This window comes from Berghia stephanieae, chromosome 11 (assembly GCF_034508935.2).
Source record: "Berghia stephanieae isolate SIO BIC M18660-M18661 chromosome 11, UCSD_Bste_1.3, whole genome shotgun sequence".
Classification (NCBI taxonomy): Eukaryota; Metazoa; Mollusca; class Gastropoda; order Nudibranchia; family Aeolidiidae; genus Berghia; species Berghia stephanieae.
This window is the reverse complement of record NC_088370.1, coordinates 13,708,534-13,734,330: the sequence shown is the minus strand read 5'-3', so window position 1 is coordinate 13,734,330 and position 25,797 is coordinate 13,708,534. Positions and strand designations below refer to the sequence as shown.

The 25,797-nt window shown below is 34.8% G+C and overlaps 1 protein-coding gene across 2 annotated transcripts; it reads left to right on the top strand.

The window, feature by feature from the left end:
* The first annotated feature begins 13,069 nt into the window (after nucleotides 1-13,069).
* On the top strand, nucleotides 13,070-25,361 carry LOC144956916 (uncharacterized). Of its 2 annotated transcripts, none has more exons than XM_078887741.1 (6): nucleotides 13,070-13,160; nucleotides 15,052-15,236; nucleotides 17,135-17,416; nucleotides 18,868-18,952; nucleotides 22,324-22,597; nucleotides 23,795-25,361. In XM_078887741.1, exons 3-6 carry the CDS (start codon nucleotides 17,326-17,328, stop codon nucleotides 23,894-23,896), a joined length of 552 nt encoding a protein of 183 aa, XP_078743867.1. In that variant the 5' UTR covers nucleotides 13,070-13,160; nucleotides 15,052-15,236; nucleotides 17,135-17,325; the 3' UTR covers nucleotides 23,897-25,361. The 2 variants fall into 2 exon arrangements, with proteins under 2 accessions (XP_078743867.1, XP_078743865.1); XM_078887739.1 differs by having other exon boundaries at nucleotides 13,072-13,330.
* The last annotated feature ends 436 nt before the right edge of the window (nucleotides 25,362-25,797 follow it).

Below are 25,797 nucleotides of genomic sequence, written 5' to 3'. Positions count from 1 at the left end.
GTCACTATAGCCTATAGATGTCCATGATTTGTCAGTGTTGTTGTATCTGTAAAAAGTAGACAATAAAAACAAAAGAAACGCTGTTTTTTCTAAACTAACTGTGAGCCATTCATGTCTGTCATACCATGTCTCTGAATAAGAGCGTTTTCGAGATGATCACACCTGTGTTAATTCAAAATCAATTGGTTGGTGAGGAACCAGTCTTTTTATTTCTAATTTGTCATCTAGTGTCAATCTCCCAAACGTCGGTGAAGTAAAGAGTCAACTTGATTCATTGCAATTCATTGTTTAACAAAACAAAACTTCCAATATATCTCAAATAATGGAAATCAGTGGAATACGATTAATGATTGCACAAATAAAAGGTAGCTTCAGATCTTAAAGCATCACAAAGACAAAAATCACTCCACTTAAGTACTTAAGAAATAAAAAAACACACCAAAGTGACAATCTTTGATTTCTTTCTCTGACTGGCACAAATACACACGCACAAATAAACACTCATACACACGTAACCATCAACTCGGCACTACAAGCAAGAAAAATGTTGGTAAATTCGTCCACAATGCTTCGTTTCAAAGAATTACTTTATTCAATAATCGTGAGAAAGCGGTGGTGGGATTTTGATATGTCATATTTTAAAGTTTTATGTTGTTTTTCTTTGCTGCTTAAAAATAAACTTGACAATGATCAGTGTTTTGACATTTTGGATGGCCGAAGTTACCCTAATTATGACGTAAATGGTGCAACATTGGCGCATCCCCCCAGTCCAACGGTGAACTCTCAGATCCTGGCACAAGTCGAGGGGTTTTCCGCTATTTGAAGATAGTATAATTCGACCCATAATGGATAGAGCATTAACTGGAGCTTGGATTGCTTTGCACCACGGTGTTGATTCAGTCACTAATTCGCGCAGTGATGTCACCAACACACGAGTCGGCGCAGTGCGTCTTGAATAGAGTGGAGACTAAAAAGGCACCATGTTGTTGGCGAGTTGGCGAAAGACAGTGGAGTTAAAAATTTTCAGTTTTATTTTTAATTAAATTATGCTGTTAATGATTTTTAAAAGATTGGTGTGGTGCCTGGCACCATTCGATCCAATGGCCCCACGCCACTGAATGTTTTCCCATAAGACCACTCTTGTAAAGACTGATTGCCTAAATAAGATCAGAGACACCAACAAAGCTTCATCTTTCAACTAAGAACACAACACATACAGCTCAACAACCATTTAAGCAAAATTACAAAGGACACATCCCCTTCCTGCCCCCTATGTCAACACCCCAATGAAACAGTAACACACCACTTGCTTGAATGTCAACCTCTTGAAGACCTGAGATGCACATTCCTCCCACCAAATCCAAGCATCAGTAACACACTTTATAGTCACCTGGAACAACTACGAAAGACGTCTAACTTCTACGTCATGGCACAAGACCGAAGGGCTAGAGCTCAGGTGGTCGCTGGTTCGGATAAGTAAGTAAGTAAGCTCTCTCTCTCTCTCTCTCTCTCTCTCTCTCTCTCTCTCTCTCTCTTTCTTTCTCTCTCTCTCTCTCAAACACACACACACACACACACACACACGCACACAAACCCCATCCACCGCCGGAAAAAAAATTATTTTCTATTGTCTTCTGGCACCTTTCTATTCACTTCATCTCTTGTTGTTACCAATATAAGTGCCTGCTCCACTCACTTTTCTGAATTAAAAATTCACCCCATATACTAGAGCATACTCAATGTCTCAATCGTTTCTATGTTATATGTTTGTGTTGAGAATATTGGCTATTAAGCTTAACTGCTGGCCTACTAACTTCGCTGTGGTTGTGCGTGTTGTACCCGCTACCTCCAGTAGTTGGTGAGAGAGGGATCTAGTAATGAATGACCTGAGTTTTATACGAATTTTTTTGGGTTGGTGGATAGCTCATACGGTAGAGTCACGCTCTCACCGGCCAGGCGGAGTTGTTCAAGCCCCATCAACCGCCGAAAAATTTGTATTCTCTATTGTCTTCTTGCACTTTTCTATTTTCTTCATCTCTTGTCACTACTACTACTACTATAACCACCGACACCACATCTTCACTACTACTTCAACTACAGCCACTACTACAACTACAACCACCACCACCACCACATAATCATCACTACCACTACTACTACTACTACTACTACTACTACTACTACTACTACTACTACTACTACTACTACTACTACTACTACTACTACTACTACTACTACTACAACGGTCATTATCACATCGTCGTCATCACTACTACTACTACTACTACTACTACTACTACTACTACTACTACTACTTCTACTACTACTACTACTACTACAACCACCAACACAACATCATCCTCACTACCACCATTACTATAATCACTACCATTAGGATTTGGAGATCTACTTCATTTGAAATAAGGAAACTTTGGGCTGTATTTGGCAATGTGTTTATATATCATAATATAGTTCTAATCAGTTATCTATTTAGATCTATACAATATTTAAGCACGGTACCAAATACCATCCAAATTCCCTTTTTTGTGTGCATAAATTCCTCTTTCGGAAGTGAAATTCCTCCGACTGGTGCCTGGAATTCCTGTGAGTGAAATTGAAATTTTCTCGTCAAATTTCCAATGCCCGTATCTAAGGAGTTAACTTTGCCCATTGATTTGACTGTGCGTGAAAATGGGGCCTCACATCAAAGTCGATTTTCTCAAAACTTGATTTTTACACTCTCCCTACTTCAAACGGTCATATCTTGGCAATGAAGAATCAGAATTTTTTTTTTTTGGTATCAAATTTTAAAGCATATGATTAGGTACAAAAATCCCAAAATTGAAAAATCCGACTTAATACCGTTTCGAGGCGGAGGGTCACAAATGAGCAACAAGGAAAGGACTCAACTAGAAAAAAATATCTATAGATAGAACGAAGTTGACGTCATTCGGGTTGTTGTTGTTGTCGTTTGCCATCCGCGTTTATGAATAATTCTCACTTAACTGTATTATCCAGACTTTAAAAGTTCAAGGTTACACTGAGTTTTGAATGTTGATCCGTCAAACTTCTGGATGGCAATGTTGTGAGCTTCTTAGCCAAGAGCATACTATCTATATAAAGAACGAAATGGATTTCCTTCAACTTTTTATTATTGTTTTTAGCCGGCAATTTTAATGAGTAGTTCTCACTAGATTGCATTAATCAGACTATACATAGAATGCGCTTGGCCAAGGAGTTCACAACATTGCCATCCGGAAGTATAACGACCAACACACAAACTCTGTGTAACCATGAACTTTTATAGTCCGGTTAATACAGTTTAGTGAGAACAACTCACAAACGCGGATGGCAAAAACAATAACAAAGGCCTGTGTGACGTCATCTGCATACTATCTATACACGTTCAAGATTACACATTGTTTTGTGTGTTCGTGTGTCATATCCGACTGGCGGTGAAAACGCATTTTCATAATAGATAGAATAGATAGTTGACGTTACTCAGGTCTTTGTTATTGCTTTTTCCCATCCGCTTTTAAGAGTACTTCTCATTAAACTGTATTAACCAGACTATAAACGTTCAAGGTTACACATAGTTTTGTGTGTTGGTCCGTTATACTTCCGGATAGCCATGTTGTGAAGCTTCTTAGCCAAACGTATATCTATAGATAGTATGCGCTTGGCTAAGAAGCTCATAACATTGCCATCCGGATGTATAACCGACCAACCCACAAAACTGTGTGTATCCATAAACGTTTGTAGTCGGGTTAATACAGTTCAGTGAGCATTACTCATAAACGCGGATGGCAAAAAACAATAACAAAGACCTGAGTGACGTCATCTTCGAACTATCTAAAGATGTTCAAGGTTACAAATAGTTTTGTGTGTTGGTATGTCATATCCGACTGGCGGTGAAAACGCATTCTCATAATACAAATAATTCGTGACAGTGCACGGAAAGCAAAGCAAAAGGAAAGAAAAGTGTGATGTCAAAAAAAAAAAAAAAGAACTGGTTCCTATTTCATTGGAAGTGTAAGCCAGTCTTCCGGAGGACTGGGTACATACCTCGTGTGATTTATCTCATGTTGTCAGAGTGATGGCATCTTATTTTTTATAATCTGAATAAGATATTCTGGTCGCCAATAAAAGCTCATCAATCCTCGCTTTTGTATGTCCCGTGATCCTAAGAATCTGCCTATAATAGATAGAATGAAGTTAACGTCACTCAAGTTTTTTTTTTTTTTTTTGTTGTTTTGTTTTTTTTTTGTTTAATTGTTTTTTCCATCTGCGTTTACGAGTAAACTGTAATAACCAGACTATAAACGTCGAAGGTTACACACAGTTTTGTGTGTTGGTCCGTTGTACGTCCGGATGGCAATGTTGTGGGTTTCTTAGCCAAGCACACACCATCTATACATCGAACTACTGAAATAAGTATAGAACCGCTGTGTAACGTATTCATCGTTAGTACTCCGAAAGACTGGCTACATACACACTCCCAAGGATTTTACTTTTTATAATAATAATAATAATAATAATAATAATAATAATAATAATAATAATAATAATAAAATAATAATAATAATAATGATGATAATAATAATAATAATAATAATAATAATAATAATAATAATAATAATAATAAATAATAATAATAATAATAATAATAATAATAATAATATAATAATAATGATAATAATGATGATAATATATAATAATAAATATAATAATAATAATAATAATAATAATAATAATAATAATAGTAATAATAATAATAATAATAAATAATAATAATAATAATAATAATAATAATAATAATAATAATAATAATAATAATAATAATAATAATAGAGCAACGCGTAACATAAAGAACGAGACATGACGCCTGTTAAGCCATAATATCATTTTTCCTACAGAGACAACGCTGTTAAGTACCATGTTCTCATTTTACACCTCAGTACGGTGAGAGAATGTGAGAACTATGCCCCGAGCGAGCCTCGAACCAGGGACCTTCCGATCCAAAAGCGATTGGCACAAGATCACATGGCCGTACAGACCACATAGCCGCACAGACGACATAGCCGCACATTTAAAACCCAAAAGAGTGGAGGGTTTTTATGTCACGACTTATCTTCCCTATAGATAGTATGCAGATGACGTCACTCAGGCCTTTGTTATTGTTTTTGCCATCCGCGTTTGTGAGTTGTTCTCACTAAACTGTATTAACCAGACTATAAAAGTTCATGGTTACACAGAGTTTGTGTGTTGGTCCGTTATACTTCCGGATGGCAATGTTGTGAACTCCTTGGCCAAGCGCATTCTATCTATTAAATGCCGATGGAGTAGCAAAGGGTGACAATCATGAAAATACTATGATTAATTGATATATTACTAGTTGTCTCCCTTTGCAACAAAGTAGAAAAATATTAAATTTTATGACATTATGTCCAGTTCAGTTGAGTAAGTAAATCCTTTTTTTTACATTGTGTAAAAGGATTTTACTCGCTTGCAACACTTTTACGCCATTTTAGTGTCGGTAGTAGTAGTAGTAGTAGTAGTAGTAGTAGTAGTAGTAGTAGTAGTAGTAGTAGTAGTAGTAGTAGTAGTAGTAGTAGTAGTAGTAGTAGTAGTAGTAGTAGTAGTAGTAGTAGTAGTAGTAGTAGTAGTAGTAGAGAGAGAGTCAGAGAGAGAGATTGTGTGTGTGTGTGTGTGTGTGTGAGATAGAGTGAGAAAGAGTCTATGTTTGTGTGTGAGTGTGTATGTGTGAGAGAGAGAGAGAGAGAGAAAGAGAGAGAGAGAGAAGGAGGGTGAGAGAGAATGAGAAAGAGAGAGAAAGAGAGAGAGAGAGAGAGAAAGAGAGAGAGTGTGTGTGACAGAGTGAGAGAGAGTGAGAGAGAGAGTGAGAGAGAGAGTAAGAGAGAGTGAGAGAAATAGAGAGATAGAGATATTTATATAGAGAGAGATATATAGAGTTAGCGAGAGAGATATATAGAGTTAGCGAGAGAGAGATAGATAGATAGAAAGAGAGAGAGAGAGAGAGAGAGAGAGGGAGGGAGGGAGGGAAGGAGGGAGGGAGAGAGAGAGATTATAAGAGACAATTTATAGATGAGATGTTCCATCTCTACCTCATAATGAATAGAAATCGATCAAGCGCCTTTGTGGTCTTGTGGTATGGCACTCGGTTTCGGATCGGAAGGTCCTGAGTTCGAACCTCGCTCGGCGCATAGTTGAGTCCTTGAAAACAAGGGCTCTTTACTCACATTCTCTCACCTTACTGATGTGTAAAATGATTAGCTGGCCGTCAACAGCGTTGTCTCTGTTTGAAAAAAAAAATGTAGTATCACCTTACGGGCCTCACGCCTCGTTCTACATGTTACGTGTTGCTGTCAGTCAGGAACCCTTTGTAAAGCGATTTCAGCACGTTTAGTGGATATTGCTCTATTTTTTTTAAAAAGCTCAAAGCTGTTCTTATCTTTGGCTCTATATTAAATTTCCAACACCTAGGGGACAGCGTGGCTCAGCGGTGTACGGTCTTCGCTGCGTACCCGAAAGGTACCGAGTTCGATCACCCACCGCTGCGCCGTGTGGCCTTGAGCAAGTCACCTCGCCCTATCTCAATTTGCGGCGCTGCACTGCGGATAACGCCTGGTGTTATTCCAGTCTTCCCTCGGAATATATCCTAGAGATAAATTTCCCCTATGGGATCAGTAAACCCCGATTTAATACCGCTTTGATATCGTGGGTCACATATACATACTAATATTGATCGTTTTGACTATCAATATTTATACTTCTATTGCTCTTTTTATGACAGTTACTATTTATAGCATGTTGCACATGACCGGCATGTTGATTCAATCTCATTGAACCATTTCACAATACATTCAATGACCGCCCTCTTGGAAGCACTTGATTTAGGGATGGTGTCCAGAAATGGCACTATCAGACTGTGTCGTACCTGAAAAACTGAAGATAATATAAATTTAGGTCATCTCCAAGAATAAAGTCAGGTGGACAGAAAAAGAGAGAGAGAGAGAGAGAGAGAAAAGATAGATAGATGAGAGAGAGAGAGAGCGAGAGAGAGAGAGAGACTGAGAGAGAGAGAGACTGAGAGAGAGAGAGACTGAGAGAGAGAGAGACTGAGAGAGAGAGAGAGCGAGAAGAGACAAAGAAAGAAAGAAAGAAAGAAATAAAGAAAGAAAGAAAGAAAACGAGAGAGAGAGAGAGAGAGAGAGAGAGAGAGAGAGAGAGAGAGAATGGCCTGGTGCTCATTTTTACACCCGAGATAGCGAGAGAATGTGAGTAAAGAGCCTTATGCCAACGACTCTACTATACGCCGCTCAGAGCGAGACTGGAACCCAAGACAATCTGATCCGAAAGAGAGTGTCATCCCACTAAACAACATAGCCAGGACCAGAAACAAAACTGTTAATGGCCAGATACTTTTATACACTTGAATCCGATGTGAGTAACATAAGACAAAAGTACGCGTCCATAGCGGGGTTCGAACCAGTGACCTACAGGTCAGAGGTCGAATGTTACACAAGATCAGAAAGTTGTTTCATGGTCTTCGTAAACTAAAGTCCTGATACTGACCAAAGAATTACGTCACAGAAGAAGACAATAATCACTAAACCAAAGTTAAAAGTGATTTATTGTTAGAATTGCTCAAGGAAATAAATGATTCCATTGGCAGATGTACTTAATAATAATAATAATAATAATAATAATAATAATAATAATAATAATAATAATAATAATAATAATAATAATAATAATAATAATAATAATAATAATAATAATAATAATAATAATAATAATAATAATAATAATAATAATAATAATAATATATAATAATAATAATAATAATAATAATAATATAATAATAATAATAATAATAATAATAATAATAATAATAATAATAATAATAATAATAATAATAATAATAATAATAATAATAATAATAATAATAATAATAATAATAATAATTAATAATAATAATAAATAATAATAATAAATATAAATGGCATTTATATAGGGCTTTACCCAGTTGTCACAGGCTCTAAGCGCTTTACAGTGATATAAAACAAAACATATTACAATAAGACAAGTTTGATGGAAACGTGATACGAATTTAATTTAACAACAACAAAATATGATAATAGTATTGCAACATTATGACGTAAAAAGATAAAACTTTAAGCGAGATTTGAACGGAATCACCGAATCCGAGCATCTCACGTGTGATGGGAGAGAGTTCCAAAATTGGGGGGCCGAAAATTGGAAAGATTGTTCTTATTGATTACCATCCATGATTAATCTTTTTTCCCCGTGATCTTCGTCTTTTTTTATGACGATTTTCGTTTGGCGAGTATCAGGCTTTTAGTCAACGCTGTTACCCCACTCTGATCTTAGACTAGATTTAGTGGACACACACGGTGATCGGGTTCCATTGTTGATGTTCTGTTGTCCTGGCACTGGTCAGGCGTTCGGACATGGGTCAGTGGTTGGAGTGGGCTCGGGATTAGTGTAATGGCTGAAAGTGTCCACGTCTGCATGTGTGTTTGGTATGCCGTGAGAGCTAGATAGAGAGAGCGTGTGAGAGAGAGAGAGAGAGAGAGAGAGAGAGAGAGAGAGAGATAGAGAGAGAGAGAGAGAAAGTGAAAGGAAAGATAGACATATAGACAGACAGATATATCGATTGATAGAGAGAAATATAGATAGATAAACAGGCAGACAGAGATATATATATATATATATATATATATATTATATATATAATAATATATCCTGATTATATAGATAATAAAATATATATATATATATATATATATATATATATATATATATACAAACATTTTAAGTATAATTATTATTACTCCTATAGATCGATAGATAGACAGAAAGATAGATAAATTGACAGATAGATAGATAGGTAGATTATATCACATCAATTTTAAAGGTTGACAACTAAATCAGTCAATCCATAAATGCCATGTCGCAATCACACATTTATATTACAAGTCTGTGATAACTGTCAAAAGTTATATTGTGGCCCACTGTAACTAACTGGTATTTTGTCGGATTGAATTAGATCTAAATGAAAATAATTGAGTTTGAAGTCGATGTGGTCTAGTGGTATAACACTCGCGTTCGCTCGGCGCATAGTTGAGTCCTTTGAAAAGGCTCTTAACTCACATTCTCTCACCGTACAGAGGTGTGAAATGAGTACTTGACCGTTAATAGCGTCGTCTCTGTCGAAAAAAAAATGTATTCTCGCCTAACAGGCGTCATGTCTTGTTCTACATGTTACATGTTGCTGTTGGTCAGGGACCCCTTGTAAAACGCTTTGAGCACATTAAGTGGATATTGCGCTATATTAATAAAAAAAACTTTTAAAAAAAGCTCGAGTTTGAAGTCGAGTCAACATGATCAAAGTGAAGGAAATACGATTTTGAAGTTTAAGAAACACAAAACTATCAACGATAAGACATCCCAGTAGATGATAGGAGAAAATGTGTCATTGATTCATTTATTATTAAACTCATTAATCTCAATGTAAGACATGCAGATATTTTTGTTTTAGCGAACGTGAATATTTATACAGTGGGATTAGAGTGAGGGTGCGACTGAGTGAGAGACAGAGAGAGAGAGAGAGAGAGAGAGAGAGAGAGAGAGAGAGGGAGAGAGAGAAAGAGAAAAAAATTGATGAGAGAACGGGAAGAATAGGGATAAAATCTAGATGAACAGATAGATAGACAGATAAACGTGCTCAAATCGCTTTACAAGGGGTTCCTAGCCAGCAGCAACACTGAACATGTAGGACAACACATGATGCCTGTTAGGCGTTAATTACAATTTTTCGGACAGAGAAAATGCTGGTAACGGCCAGGTATTCATTCAACAATGCGTGCTCAGATCTTGCAGGACTCGAACTTAGGACCTTCCGATTCTAAGGCAAGTGCCAAACTACTACTAGACCACGTAGCCCCACATAATTGTTTTATCTAATTATACTCCATGCATGTATATTTCACATATTGTTCAGGATTTGAATATGATAGAAATAGAGCATTCATTTTTTCGTGGGCTGACCATTAACTCTCTCCTTACCAGCCAATTTCAGGATTTTCCCCAAAACTTCACACCCAACTAACACAATAATATAATTTTATCACTCGTACATAATAGCAGTAAAGTTCTTGCGATAAATTATTTCTTTAGCAAAACATGCTCTACAACACACTGTTCATTTTCTTTAAATTTCATGATGTACAAGAGAAATTTGAATAAGAAAAATGTTGGCTGTATTGGAACGAATGAGACGATTTTCCTGTAGTTGGTGAGGAGAGGGTTAACTGATTCTATCTCTACTTTTGGAAGATTTCGAGATTATACTTGCATTACAGTCAGATATCAAATGTCTTTTTCTGACAAAATGTTTTGTTTAAATTGATTATCAGATAAAAAGTTAAGCACAAAAGAGTGGCTGAGGTTTATTTATATCTAGTTATTAACAAAAAACATTTTAAAATTAAAAATAAACTTTTAAATCAAGTTTTCTCTATTTGAAGAAATCTAGAGATAAAACAGGATAATCCTCATCTCAAAGATATTTCAATGTATATTATTCCATCTCTCTCCCTAAATATTAACACGGAGTGATATCATGTTTACAATAATAATTTGTGACATAAATTTACAAGTCCGAACAATATAAAATGAGTAAAAGGGACTCCCATTTCGTCCAACAATACTGCCGTTTCGATACCGGGGCGTCTCGTCAGTTGTCAGTTGCTGATGGTAAAAAAGCACTAACAAAGACCCTAGTGATGTCAACTTCATACTATCTATTGTGGAGGAAATGTGAATTTATTATCAACCTTAAATTTCACTAAAATCAGTTTCTTTTAAAAAGAAGTAGGCCTATATATCATTTGAATGTTTTTGCAGAGGACGAAATAGGAATTGATTGAGGGGTAGAATAAATGAATTCATACACGCGTTCATTTTGGAATTCGAACTTCGATCTCAACGCGCACTCGCAAGCTCGTGAAGCTGTTGGGTTCACATCCGGAACTCCAAAAAACAAGAGTGTAAGAATCGTAAAATATCCAATGTCCAGTATATTGTTGTTACTTATGTTTTAGGGGCATTTAAGGAACATTTGGTCCATTTTAGCCAATACTCTAGAAAATCACGTATTTAAAAATTTGGCCAGAAAACTCGGTCTTTAAATACCGATCGAATTAAATTTTCCTAATATTGACAAAAACTCTCAAACCTGGGACCTGAAAGATCTTGCATAGTCACAGGTTTGAGAGTTTTTGTCAAGATGAGTTATATAAATCGATCGATATTTAAAGGACGAGTTTTTTGGCCAAATTTTTAAACACGTCCATATTTTCCAGAGTAATAGTTAAAATGGACCAAATATTCCTTAAATGCCCTTAAAACGTAAGTCATAATATCTATATTGGACAGATATATATCTTTTTAGATTAAATGTGTGTTTAAAAAAAAACAAACTATTACTGATATGATATGATAAGCAATCGACAAACAGTAATTAAATAAACGAAGCATGAACGATAAACAGATAGATTTGTTACGACATTGAAACGCCATAATGAAAACTCCATAAAGACGAAGATAAAAGAAGAATGTCTTTAAAAGAGGGGAAAGATTTAATGAAAGAGGTAATGAAAAGATTTTAATTAAAATAATACAGCCAGGGGGAAGGGAGGACCATAGAGAGCGGCGGGAAGGAGAGAGAGAGAGAGAGAGAGAGAGAGAGAGAGAGTGAGAGAGAGAGAGAGAGACCAGGAAGTGGATATTGCCATGAAGTCGAATTCATTAACAGCGCGAGACGGACTGTCTGTCTTTCTTTATAAAGTTGTTTGGTTTTTTTTTGATAAATAAAATAGCATTTTTGCGAAAGCGGAATTTTCATGGATCACTTTTTAATAGCTCTCATGATAAATGTTTTAAAAAATATAAAGAAACAATATTGATTGGTACCAAAAACAGGCATATGTGAAATGGACTTTAATTGTGTAATTTACAGATCATAAGAAACTGATAAAATGCTGTCTTATAAGAATATAAGAGGTATAGTTTCTTTTGAAACTAACAGACTCAATCTCTCTCTCTCTCTCTCTCTCTCTCTCTCTCTCTCTCTCTCTCTCTCTCTCTCTCTCTCTCTCTCTCTCTCTCTCTCTCTCTCTCCTCTCTCTCTCTCTCTTCGTTTCTCTCTGTCTCTTTTTTTCTTTCTTTCTCTCTCGCCCCCCCCCTCTCTGTCTTTACATATACATAAACACACACACACACGCGCGCGCACGCGCACACACACACACACACACACACATATATATATATATATATATATATATGTAAATAATATATATATATATATATATATAATATATAGAGAGAGAGAGAGAGAGAGAGAGAGAGGAGAGAGAGAGAAGAAAGAAAAAGAAAGAAAGAGAGAGAGAGAGAGAGAGAGAGAGAGAGAGAGAGAGAGAGAAGAGAGAAGAAAGAAAGAAAGAAGAGAGAGAGAGAGAGAGAGAGAGAGAGAGAGAGAGAGAGAGAGAGAGAGAGTCGTGTTTAAGATCGATTGTCTTTCAGGCCATGCATGCATGTTTGGTGCGTCACGATCCGTGGTCAGTCCTCTGTTTTGGGCCGCCCGCCCTCAGGTACTCTGAAATATTTATCAATAATAGGTGTTATTACCCAGAAAAAGATCACTGATAACAAAAATCATCAAACGCCAAATGGAATTTTTAGGACACATTATCCGCCACCCTGGTTTGGAAATACTCGCCTTGACTGGAAAGATGAATGGAAAAAGAATAAGAGGAAGACAAAGAATAACGTATTTGAAAGGGATAAGAACTTGGACAGATGAAGCTGAGAAAGGTGGCGCTGCTTTAATAGAATTGGCAAGAGATAGATCAGCTTGGCGGAAGATGACTTCCGACGTCTGCTTCAGATATGGAACTACATGAGATGAGATTACCCACTTACGCACAGTAGGTATATGCCAACTATACGCCATTGTGTATTGACCGGGTATCGACAAGCAAGCATTTGTCTCAGTTCCATTTGGTGACAGTAACTTTTTAACGACATTGACTTGACTTCTAAGCTGGTTGCATGTAGTTCCTTATTGTTGTTGCTATATTATTATTGTTATCAAAGTGTTAACAAGGCATTTGTGAGAAAAGGAATTTAACTCTCTCATTACAAGCAATATTCAGGATTTTCCCCAAAACTTCACAATCAACTAACACAAAAATAGATTTTTTATCACTCAAACACGATAGCAGTAAGTTCTTGCCATAACTATTTATTTGGCTCTACAACAAACTGTTCATATTCTTTAAATGTTATGATGTACAAGAGAAATTTGAATAAGAAAAATGTTGGTTGTATCGTAACGAATGTGACGATTTTCCTATAGTTGGTAAGGAAAGGCTTATTTCTTTCAAAAGAGATTAATTTTCTCTTGACTTGTCGAGTAAGCCGGTTGCAAGCAGTTATTTAATTTATTGCTGTTGTTTTATTATAATATGTTATTCTCATGGTGTTAACGATCTATTTATTGTGAGGAAAATGATAATTAAAAAATAACAATGATATAATCTATTTTGAAATTCTCTAGAGGAACCCCATTGAGCTGCAAGCCTATTGCAGTTACATATTGTTATTGTTATATCATAGCTAAGGTGTTAACGATAGATTGGTGAGAAAATAAAAATTATTAAAAAGATTAATATTCTCTATCGCATTGAAATTCTTTAGAGGAACCCCATTGATCTGCAAGCCGGTTGCTGTTACATATTGTTATTGTTATATTATTATTTTCAAGGTGTTAACGATAAAGTGGTGAGAAAAGAATAAATTATTTTTTAAAAAGACGTTTGATATTCTCTCTCGCATTAAAATTCTTAACTCACTCAAGCCTAACACTGACTATATCCTTAGTATACCCGGGGTTACTTTTACCCCCCATGCCGATTTCTCACATTTTTCTGAAACAAATTATAGGCCTAGTATCAAAGCTAATTTTTTTAGTTTTTACATGTTAATGATAGTTGAATAAAACTATCTATATACATGCTCATTTTAATACATTTTTTTTCCAATTTTGAATAGTAGCAGCAATCTCTAGGATTGACAGAGTTAACCCTCTCCTTGCCACCTACAGCAAAAATCGTCAGATTTGTTACGACACAATATTCAATTTTTCTTATTCGTATTTATTTTGTACATCACAAACTATGAAAAAAATGATCTTTGTTTGATTAATAAGAACGTAAAGATGTTTTGGAGAGAGCTTGTTTGAGTTTAAAGAATCAATTTTTCTTCTGGGAAAGCCTGTCATTTTGGGAAAATACCGAAAAGGATCGGTAAGGAGAGAGTTAAGAGGAATCACAATGACTTGTAAACCTGTCGCCGTTGCTTATTGTTGTTGTTGCTAGATTATTATCAAGTTGTAAAAGATAGATTTGTGAGAAAGATAATAAGAAGAGAGAGAAAAAAACTCTTAAATTTGAATGTCTTTATTTGGAGGAACCGCATTGATTGATTTGCAAGTTTGTCGCTGTTACGTATTATTGTTGTTGCTATATTATTATTATTATTATTATTATTATTATTATTATTATTATTATTATTATTATTATTATTATTATTATTATTATTATTATTATTATTATCAAGTAGTAAACAAAAATGAATATAATCGCTTCAAGAAAGAATAATGGAGAAAATACCTATCACGGAACGCTTCAGGCTCAAAACCCTTCTTCAGCCAACAACAACAACAACAGAAACAACAAATTAAAAAAATAACAACAATAAAAACATTTATACATTACATAATATAAATCAGATACTAGAATTCGAAACCAGATTTTAAAACAATCTGTTTTTTTATGTATCTTTATTTTTTTATTGATTTTTCTTTTTTTTTTTTTGCGTTAAATATTTTGCTCTTTTTGAATCTGTTACATTCATTTGTGTTGTTTTTTTTTACTTTTACAGTCCACAGCTTCGAGCAGCTTCGAATAACTTTGACTCATGTTATTTTTATCAAGCTGCTAACGAGAGAGAAGAACAAAAGAAAAGAAGGAGAAGAAGTATAATATTCAATCATTAGATTGCATGTTATCTTTTTGTGAGGATTAGATACTGGACATCTGCAAGCATGTAATGATTCACCAAACTAGGTATGCATTTAATTTCTATTGTATGTGTGATAATCAAACACAATTGCGGACTTGGGGAAGAAGAAGAAGAAGAAGAAGAAGAAGAAGAAGAAGAAGAAGAAGAAGAAGAAGAAGAAGAAGAAGAAGAAGAAGAAGAAGAAGAAGAAGAAGAAGAAGAAGAAGAAGAAGAAGAAGAAGAAGAAGAAGAAGAATGGGTAGTACTAGAAGGAAGAGGAGGAGGAAGAGAAGAAGGAGGAGAAGAGGAAGAAGAAGAAGAAGAAGAAGAAGAAGAAGAAGAAGAAGAAGAAGAAGAAGAAGAAGAAGAAGAAGAAGAAGAAGAAGAAGAAGAAGAAGAAGAAGAAGAAGAAGAAGAAGAAGAAGAAGAAGAAGAAGAAGAAGAAGAAGAAAGAAGAATGGGTAGTACTAGAAGGAAGAGGAGGAGAGAAGAAGAAGAAGAAGAAGAAGAAGAAGAAGAAGAAGAAGAAAGAAGAAGAAGAAGAAGAAGAAGAAGAAGAAAGAAGAAGAAGAAGAAGAAGAAGAAGAGAAGTATGGGTAGTACTAGAAGGAAGAGGGAGGAGGAGGAGGAGGAGGAGAAGAAGGAGAAGAAGAAGAAGAGGAGGAGAAGAAGAAGAAGAAAAAGAAGAAGAAGAAGAAAAAGAAGAAGAAGAAGAAGAAGAAGAAGAAGAAGAAGGAGTTGTACTAGAAGAGGAAGAGGAGGAGTAAGAGGTGGAGGAGGAGTAGGAGGTGGAGGAGGAGGAGGAGCAGGAGAGAAGGAGGAGGAGGACATTGAGAAGAAGAAGAAGAAAAAGAAGAAGAAGAAGAAGAAGAAGAAGAATAAGAAGAAGAAGAAGAAGAAGAAGAAGAAGAAGAAGAAGAATGAATGAATAGTATTAAAAGGAGGAAGAGGAGGTTCCTGTTGGATTGGTCCCCTTGTAAAGCGCTTTGAGCATGTTTATTGCAATATAATTGCACACTCCAAAAAATAAAAAAACGCCTTAAATATTTATATTAATTTTAGCAATAAACTTTACAAAGGTTTAGCTTATACATGTGTTCAAATGCCTAAATGATTTAGTAGTAGTAGTAGTAGTAGTAGTAGTAGTAGTAGTAGTAGTAGTAGTAGTAGTAGTAGTAGTAGTAGTAGTAGTAGTAGTCAGTAGTAGTAGTAGTAGTAGTAGTAGTAGTAGTACTAGTAGTAGTATTAGTAATAGTAGTGGTAGTGGGTGGTGAGTAGTAGTAGTAGTAGTAGTAGTAGTAGTAGTAGTAGTAGTAGTAGAAGTAGTAGTAGTAGTAGTAGTAGTAGTAGTAGTAGTAGTAGTAGTAGTAGTAAACCTCGCAGTCCGAATGACGCTTGCTGAGAATTAAGTGATTCAGTCATAGTCGTTGAGTAAAGCTGCTCTCTCTCCCTCCGTCCATGTTGTTCATTGTTTCCATTGTCCTGGGCCAGAGTTTCGAGGCTGTCAAGATCTTGTTGTGACTTTAATACGGAGGGCACAGCAGTATTTCTTGGTTCTTCAGAGATTAATTAATTCGGCCTCATCTGAATCCAAAAATTTCTGAGATGTAGCGAGACCTTGGTTCAGGGTAGTTACTATTGATGTTGGTGGTCTCTCTACATATTTGTAGAATGGTTTAGCTCCATATTATCTCTCCGGGATTCCTGATTTGTATTGATGACGTGCCTTTAGGGAAAATAGTCACAACATCCGCCAGCCGAATATAACGTACCAACACACAAAACTACGTTACGTCACTCTGATAGTTTATAGATGATTGATAGAATATAGTGAGAACTAATCACCAAAATGGCTGGATATTAACACAACAATAACCCAGAGCTGAGTGGCGTCAATAAATTAATAATAAAATTAAATATTATGACATAATGCCCAATTAATTTCTATTAATCTTTGTTTCAGAATATGCATTATAAGCGTCACTCAACGAGAAAGATGTTGGATAAGAGGAATAATTCTGAAAATAAAGGAATAATAAATACGGAATAAATTAAGTACACAACTCTATCTATTCATCGGAGGATACTTACGTGGATTTATATTATAACATTGTCAAGTGGAGTGAATAGATAATAATACATATTTCAGCAACCATGAATATTCAAACGAGCAACGGGATGGGGATTAAACCCAAGGGAATCGCATGGAAACCTAGCAACGGCATGGGGATCAAGACATCAAACGGTCGGTGGTGATTTGTTTGTGTTCGATTTATTGATTTATCTATTTATTGATCTATTTATTTTTTATTATTTATTTATTTTATTATTATTTTATTATTATTATATATTATTATTATTATTATTATTATTATTATTATTATTATTATTATTATTATTATTATTATATATCATCATCATCATCATTATTATTATTATTACTATTATTATTATTATTATTATTATTATTATTATTATTATTATTAGTATTATTATTGCTATATCTATAAGGAACGAAGTTGACGTCATTCAGACAGTTTAATGATTAGTACTCACTATTTGTATCAACCAGATTATAAACCTTCAAGGGTATACACGTAGTTTTGTGCGTTGGTGCGTTATAGATAGTATGCGCTTGGCTAAGAAGCTCACAACATTGCCACCGGAAGTATCACGAACCAACACACAAAACGATGTGTAACATAAAATGTTTATAGTCTGTATAGTATAGTTAATACAGTTTAGTGAAAGTTACTCATAACAAAAAAAAACAATAACAAAGACCCGAGTGACGTCAACTTCATTCTATCTATAAGGAACGAAGTTGACGTCATTCAGACATTTTGATGATTAGTGCTCATTACACTTTATAAATCAGACTATAAACCTTCAATAGTCCACATTCTAGTTTTGTACGCTGGTAGGTTATATCCCGCTGGCGGAGGTTATGAGTATTTTACATAAATGAACAGCAAAAACTGCGTTTGGGTTGTGAATAATTTACCTAAAGGCATACCATCAAGTTTTGCACGCGTGTGTGTGTGTGTGTATGTGTTGTTTTTGTTGTTTTTTTCACAATGTTTAATATGTTTTGGTTTTTTGTTTCTTGCTTTGTTTTTCTTCTATTTCATTTTTTTTTTTAGACAGATAAAGTTTAATTATTGTTAACGTTTTAATTCTTAGAGATTAATTTTTGCTCTCCAAATCACAGCGTGTTCAGTTCCTTACTGATGCCATGCGCTTAGTTAAATTACTCACAACATCCGTTATATAACGTACCATCACAGAAAAAAAACTGTAGATAGAACGAAGTTGACGTCACTCGAGTCTTTGTGATTGTTTTTTATCCTTTGCCATCCGAGTTTATGAGTAATTCTTACTAAACTGTATTAACCAGACTATAAATGTTTAAGGTTACACATAGTTTTGTGTGTTGGTCCGGAATATTTCCGGATGGCAATGTTGTGAGCTTCTTAGCCAAGCGCATACTACCTATATTCCACTAGTAACAAAAAGGATTAAGTCAAGTAAGCCATATAAAATGCCTGCAATATTTGTTGTTTTGTGTGTTTATCCATTAAGTTATTTGTGTGCTATTAAAATTATTAATTTATTTGTTTACTTATTTATTTAATCATTTATTCAATTTATTTATGTCATTATTTATGTCATTATTTATTTATTTATTCATGATAGGTATGGGAATAAAGACATCGAATGGAATGGGATTGGCCCAAGACAAAAGTTATTTCAAATTTGACGAATATGCACGAAAGAGAAAGTAAGGGATTATGTGTCATTTACTATTGAATCATAAATATCATTTATGTGGTTTATTTACGGTTTGTTCTAGATTTCAAACGAGTCATATATATATATATATATATATATATATATATATATATATATATATATATATATATGCATAAATTATATATATATATATATATATATATATATATATATATATATATATATATATATATATATCGTGAGATATTACTGAGCATGAATCTATATAGTGCTCGACTATTTAAGAAGCTTGAACAATTCTAACTTCTTATAGTTGTTCGTTTACAACGTTGATTCTGCTCTGTAACACCATGATAAATTGGTTCTTGTGAATTATTTTTGTTCTGTTCCTGATGTTTATTATGGTGCGCATGTACGTATGCGTATGTGTGTGTGTGTGTGTGTGTGTGTGTGTGTGTGTGTGTGCTAAGGCGCGGGGGGGGGAGGCTTTAGTTACGTGGGGAATGATGTTCGTAAAAGGGTCTTTCTGTGTGTGCACGTGTTAAATATTTCTTTTTTTATATTTCTTTATCTCTTTTTTTTTTCTTATTTAGTGAATTTTTTTATGGGTTCTCAATTTTAAAAAAGAGAAATATTTAACACATGCCCAACAGAAAGAAACATTTACTATCAACAATTCTTTATCCACCTTATTAAACTCTACAACTTAAAGCTGTCCTCCCTGCTTAGCACCCATACACACACAAACACACACGTACAAACACAATTGCATGACAACACACACGCACGCACGCACACACAAACACACACACACACACACACAAATACATACAGACACGACATGCGCGTCCCAGAACAAACATCCGGAACATAACAAAACGCATTCACAGGAACGATTCTGTCATTTCATTCCGCCCTGGTGACGCAAGGAGAGAAACAATGCCGAAGGATAAGCCGTGAGAATATTAATATAATATTATATAAACGAAATATTAGAATGATAACTATTTACTCCAACAGATCAGTTTTATGCTTATCAATGTCAGCATTCTACAGGGAGTGTAATTTTGTTGTGGTTATTGTTTTTATTGTGTGCTCAGAGCCATTGGTCCATTTAGGGGTAGATGCTGGGTATAAATGTTTATTATTGTTGTCGTTATTATTATTATGATCATTATTTTATTATTATCATCATCATATTAATTATTATTATTATTATTTATTATTATTATTATTATTATTATTATTATTATTATTATTATTATTATTATTATTATTATTATTATTACTAATGATAGGAAATACCGCTATTGGTCTGTTGCAATGTAAGGAATTGTAGTTATTCCTTACAAAATCCCTGGTTCACCCCGACATAATTACCGCTTTGAGGTGGTGGGTCACCTTGGGTTTTCATTTTGTTCAATTTATTCATTTCTTTATCTATCTATCTGTCTATTTATCTTTCTATCTATCTATCTATCTATCTATCTATCTATCTATCTATCTATCTATCTATCTATCACTATCTATCTATCTATTGAATCGTATTGGATACAAATATGGTACGAATAGTGCTCGACGTGTAACAATGGAGCGGATTATTATTTTAATATTTAATACAATGTTGGAGTCAGTCTACATCGATTTTCAGGCCTTTTCAGCCATCGTCAGGACTGTCGATGTCTGGAAGGCCTGAAACATCGATGTAAGTATTACAGTAATATCTATCTATCTATCTATCTATATATCTATCTATCTATCTATATATATATATATATATATATATATATATATATATATATATATATATATATATACCTATTTATCTATCTGATTTTCTATCTATCTATCTATTACCTATCTATCAATTAACTCTAATTAGCGCTTTGAGCACATTTAGTGGATATTGTTGTATATAAAAGCTCAATTTTTAAATCTATCAATTTATCTATATATTATATCTGCATATCTATCTATATATTTATCTATCTATCTATCTATCTATCTATCTATCTATCTATCTATCTTTTTCTATCTATCTATCTATCTATCTATTGAATCGTATTGGATACAAATATGGTACGAATAGTGCTCAACATGTAACAATGGAGCGGATTATTATTGTAATATTTACCACGATGTTGATTCAGTCTACATCGATGTTTCAGGCCTTTTCATCCACCGTCAGGACTGTGTGTTATATGATTTTGGTTTGTTGTGTGTTGTTGCTTGTTGAACTGGTTCCGTAGGTTTGTAGTTGATTAGTAGATGTTTTCGTCTATGTGGACAGTTGTTGTACATCTCATTTTACGTGTTGAGTGTGGCTTCATGAGGTTGTTTGATTATAGTATATTTTTCTTCTAGGCACAAGCTGCATTGTTTTGATGATGGTGTGTATCCTGTTGCTTTAGATATAATTTTTCATGAAATGCGGGGTCTAGTTTGTTGTCTTTTTATTTCCAAATATGTTCGCTGAGTTTTGTGGATGTTTTTTTTTGTTGGTGTTTCTAAAGGTTGAGGTGTGGAGGTTGTATCTTGTTTTGAAATTATTTTCCGTGAGTCCTACATATGTTTGTTTTAGTTTCAGTGACTGTGGCTTGGTAAATTAACTTGATTCTAAACATTGTTTGTTTAACGGGCAATGCTCCTTATTTCTGCGGTTGCATTTTCTGGTGGGTGGGTTTTGCTCTTGTCGGTTGTTTTTTAAATATTTTTGTTGTTGTGGCTTCAAATTATTTGTTCTATGTTGCGCATACAAGAAAGACTAGCTTATTTTTATGGTGTTTCTGTTGATAATTTTATGTAGCTTGTGGTTTGGATAGCAGTTCTTGAAGTTAATTGATACACACTGTCCAAAAAAAAGCAACACAAGCTACATTAAAGTATCAACAGGAATACCATAAAAATAAGCTACTCTTGTATGCGCAACATAGAACAAATATATATATACCTCTCTATCTATCTATCCATCCATCTATCTATTTATTTATCTGTCCATATATCTAAAGACTTGGGTTTTTATATGGCGTAATATCCGCTATAATATGTACAGTCCTTTACAAGAGATCCCAAGCCAACTGCAACAGTTAATCTGTGAGGCGAAACATGACGCCTTTAAGGCGACAGATATTACGATATATTTTTTTATCCTACAGAAACAACGCTGTTAAAAGCCAATAAATCATAGAAGGAACAAAGTTGACATCACTCATTTCTTTGTTTTTTGGGGGTTTTTTTGCCAGCCACTTTATGAATAATTCTCACTAAATTATATAAATCAGACTATAAAAGTTACACATAGTTTTGTTTCTTGGTACGTTCTATCCGACTGGCGACTTGTGTGAATATTTTACCTAAACGCATAGCATCGATTCATTGGCTTTTATTTTACCATTGCAGATATTTACAAATGGGTTCTCACCAACCAGGGAATCCCAGACAAAACCAACAGAAACGAGCCGGACCCACAAACAACAACAAGGCCAAAAACACAACAAAACCAACAGCAACCAACAACAAGCCGAACGAGCCGGTAAAAGCCACGGCGGTCCAGGAACCTAAAGCGACGTCCAGCTTTCAGCCGCGTCAAAAATGGGGGGCCGCTGCCGCCGCGGTGAATGCCGCCTCCGCGTTTAACAACGTGAAGAGAAAAGGAGAAAAGTATAAATCTGAGGTAAGGTTTTGGTAAACTTAGTGTTCTAGGTGGCCATGTGGTCTTGTCGTATGGCACTCGCTTCGGGATCGGAAGGTCCTGGGTTCGAGCCTCGTTCGGCGCATAGTTGAGTCCTTTGAAAAAGGCTCTATATTCACATTCTCTCGCCTTACTCAGGTGTAATATGGGTACCTGGCCGTTAACAGTGTTGTCTCTGCTCCCCCCCCCCTCCCCCCAAAATAAAAAATGACTGTAATATATATCGCTTAACAGCGTCATGTCTCGTTCTTTTTGTTACATGTTGCTGTTGGTCAGGAACCCCTTGTAAAGCATGTTGGGCACGTTTAATGGATATTACGCTATATAAATGCTCTAATATAGCATAAACGTTCACCCTTTCCTTACCAATTCTAGCAAAATCGTAACATGCTTTACGACACAGCCAACAATTATTTTACTCCGATTTTCTTGTTATGATGTAAAATCATAATTTATCAGAGACTAATGTATGCTTGTTATCGTTGTTGCTTTCATGGTTATTTTTGTCATTAATATTTCCTTGTACTATGAACTTTGTACATTTATGATTCATTTGATCTTGACCAGTTTTCAATTACCAGTATTCTATGATAGTATTTTTCGATTGATACATTTTCCCTGATATTCAAAGTTGTGTAAAACTGTCTGTGAATGATATAATACAAGCTATATGAGATTCTGTAATTATAAACCATTGTATAAGGCATTTAAAGGATAATTCCTATTAAGCCTTTAGTAAGATACCATAAGATAATATATGACTTTTAAACCTTTATACTATATTTTTAAGATTACTTTTCTGAACAAAACACGCCTATTGCTTTTAAGACTTGGCTTAAAGAAAATCTATTTTTCCCTCAGACGTGTAAAATGTTTTAGGAAAATTATTATGAAAAATGACTGATTAGGAGAGAGTTAAACCCTCCCCTTATCACCCATAGGAAAATCGTCACATTTGTTTATTATTATTATTATTAATATTATTATTATTATTATTATTATTATTATTATTATTATTATTTATTATTATCATCATCATCATCATTATTATTATTATTGTTATTATTATTATTATTATTATTATTATTATTATTATTATTATTATTATTATTATTATATTATATCATTATCATCATCATCATCATTATTACCTACATCTTGTTCCCATTTCATCTTCAGCCGACATCCCCACCACAACCTAAAGGACCGTTTGAGGACGGGACCTCAGTGGCCAGTGTTAAACGTACTATGGTCATGTTTGAACAACTGTTGTATGTCTAGGTATCAAATTGGAGACTTTGATGGACGTGGCTGTTTTATTACCTTTTCGTCATCACGATCATCATCATCATCATCATCATCATCATCATCATCATTATCGTGGTCATGATCACCACCTTTATCATCATCATCATCATCATCATCATCATCATCATCATCATCATCATCATCATCATCATCATCATCATCATCATCATCATCATCATCATCATCATCATCATCATCATCATCACCATCATCACCACGACTATCATCATCATCATCATCATCATCATCATCATCATCATCATCATCATCATCATCAACAACAACAACTACTCTTCCGGTTATCATTATTGATTCACCTGTTTCCGTAGCGCTGAACGGACAGTGACATTGTTTGCTACTCTTTGGATAGGACGCCAGTCTATCACAAAGTACTTCTACCAGAGTTAATTAGCAGCTATTCACTGCTTCTATGACGACAGTATTCCTCATGGAGCCTTTAGGCCCACGGAGCCGGACTTTATCCCGATTTCTATCGCGTAAACGGACAAGGACATTGCTAGTTAACTTTTGATATGTCACAAAGTACTTTCCGCTAGATTTACTAGACCTATCTACCCAATTACTGCTATTTTGACAGAGAGTAAGAGTAAAATCTTGACTTCGATCTCGGTACCTTTGAACGAGAAGCGGGTGCTCTACCATCAGAACTGTCGATTTGTCAGCAGTATCAGATAAAATAAAAAAGAATTTTGATTTGCCCAAATCGGTATAGAAACCCATCCCTTTGTTTTTAAGTTGACTCGTCTAGTCTACCAACTGAACTATTGGAAATCCCCAAAATGTTTCTATATATATATGTATAATGTATACTATATGATAGATTATATAATCTATAAATCATAAACATAAATAAATATCATGACATTATATCATTAAATTCATATTTCTATGGCTCTGGGGAATTGTCTTGCATCTCCAAAGTCATGCAATAGTAGGCGTGGCTATTGATTGGGTGGGTGTCAATGATCAAAACTTTGTAAACCAAGCGTTGTATTAATGGATAAGGCAGTTAGCACGTCTAGTCCCACTCTAATCAGGTGTGAATGAGTACCCGGTTATAGCCAGTGATGGATGTTTATAAATGCTAAAACACAATGAAGGCTTATCACGGTTCTTGTACTGTGTGGAATATAATGAAAAATTCAATCCATTATTACTCATGGGGAAACATTTAGAAACGCATTGATTACGATAAGTCTCGCTCTTATCTGTATGGCTCAGTGATATGGTCTTCGCTTCGAAACCCAAAAAGGTACCGTATTCGACTTCCCGCACCTCCCTTCCCCTAGCTAGCGCAATCTGCGACATGCACTGCGGCTATGTGGTCTAGTGGTATGACACTCGCTTTCGGATCGGAAGGTCCTGGGTTCGAGCCTCGCGCTCGGCGTATAGTTGATACCTTGGAAAAGGCTCTTTACTCACATTCTCTCACTGTGCTCAGGCGTAAAATGAAAACCTGGCCGTTAACAGTGTTGTCTTTGTCCGAAAAATTGTATTATCGCCTATCAGGCGTCATGTCCCGTCCTATATGTTAAATGTTGCTGTTGGTCAGCGACCCCTTGTAAAGGGCTTTGAGCACAGTTAGCGGATATTTCTCTACATTAAGCTCTATTTTTTACGCCTGGAAAATTCCAGTCTTCATTGTAGTAGACACTTTTTTTTTTTAAACTTTGAAAACTTTTTTCCTAAAGATAAAAACTTCTCCTAGGCGAGGAATAAAGGGCATATTATAGAATTTATCTATACTGTTTCGTTTTAATTTAAACATGCCATAGCATAATAAATGGTTGTTCATTTCAATTTATTTTGTTATTAAAGATTTCTTTTCGACTTTTTCATGCATGATAATTCTA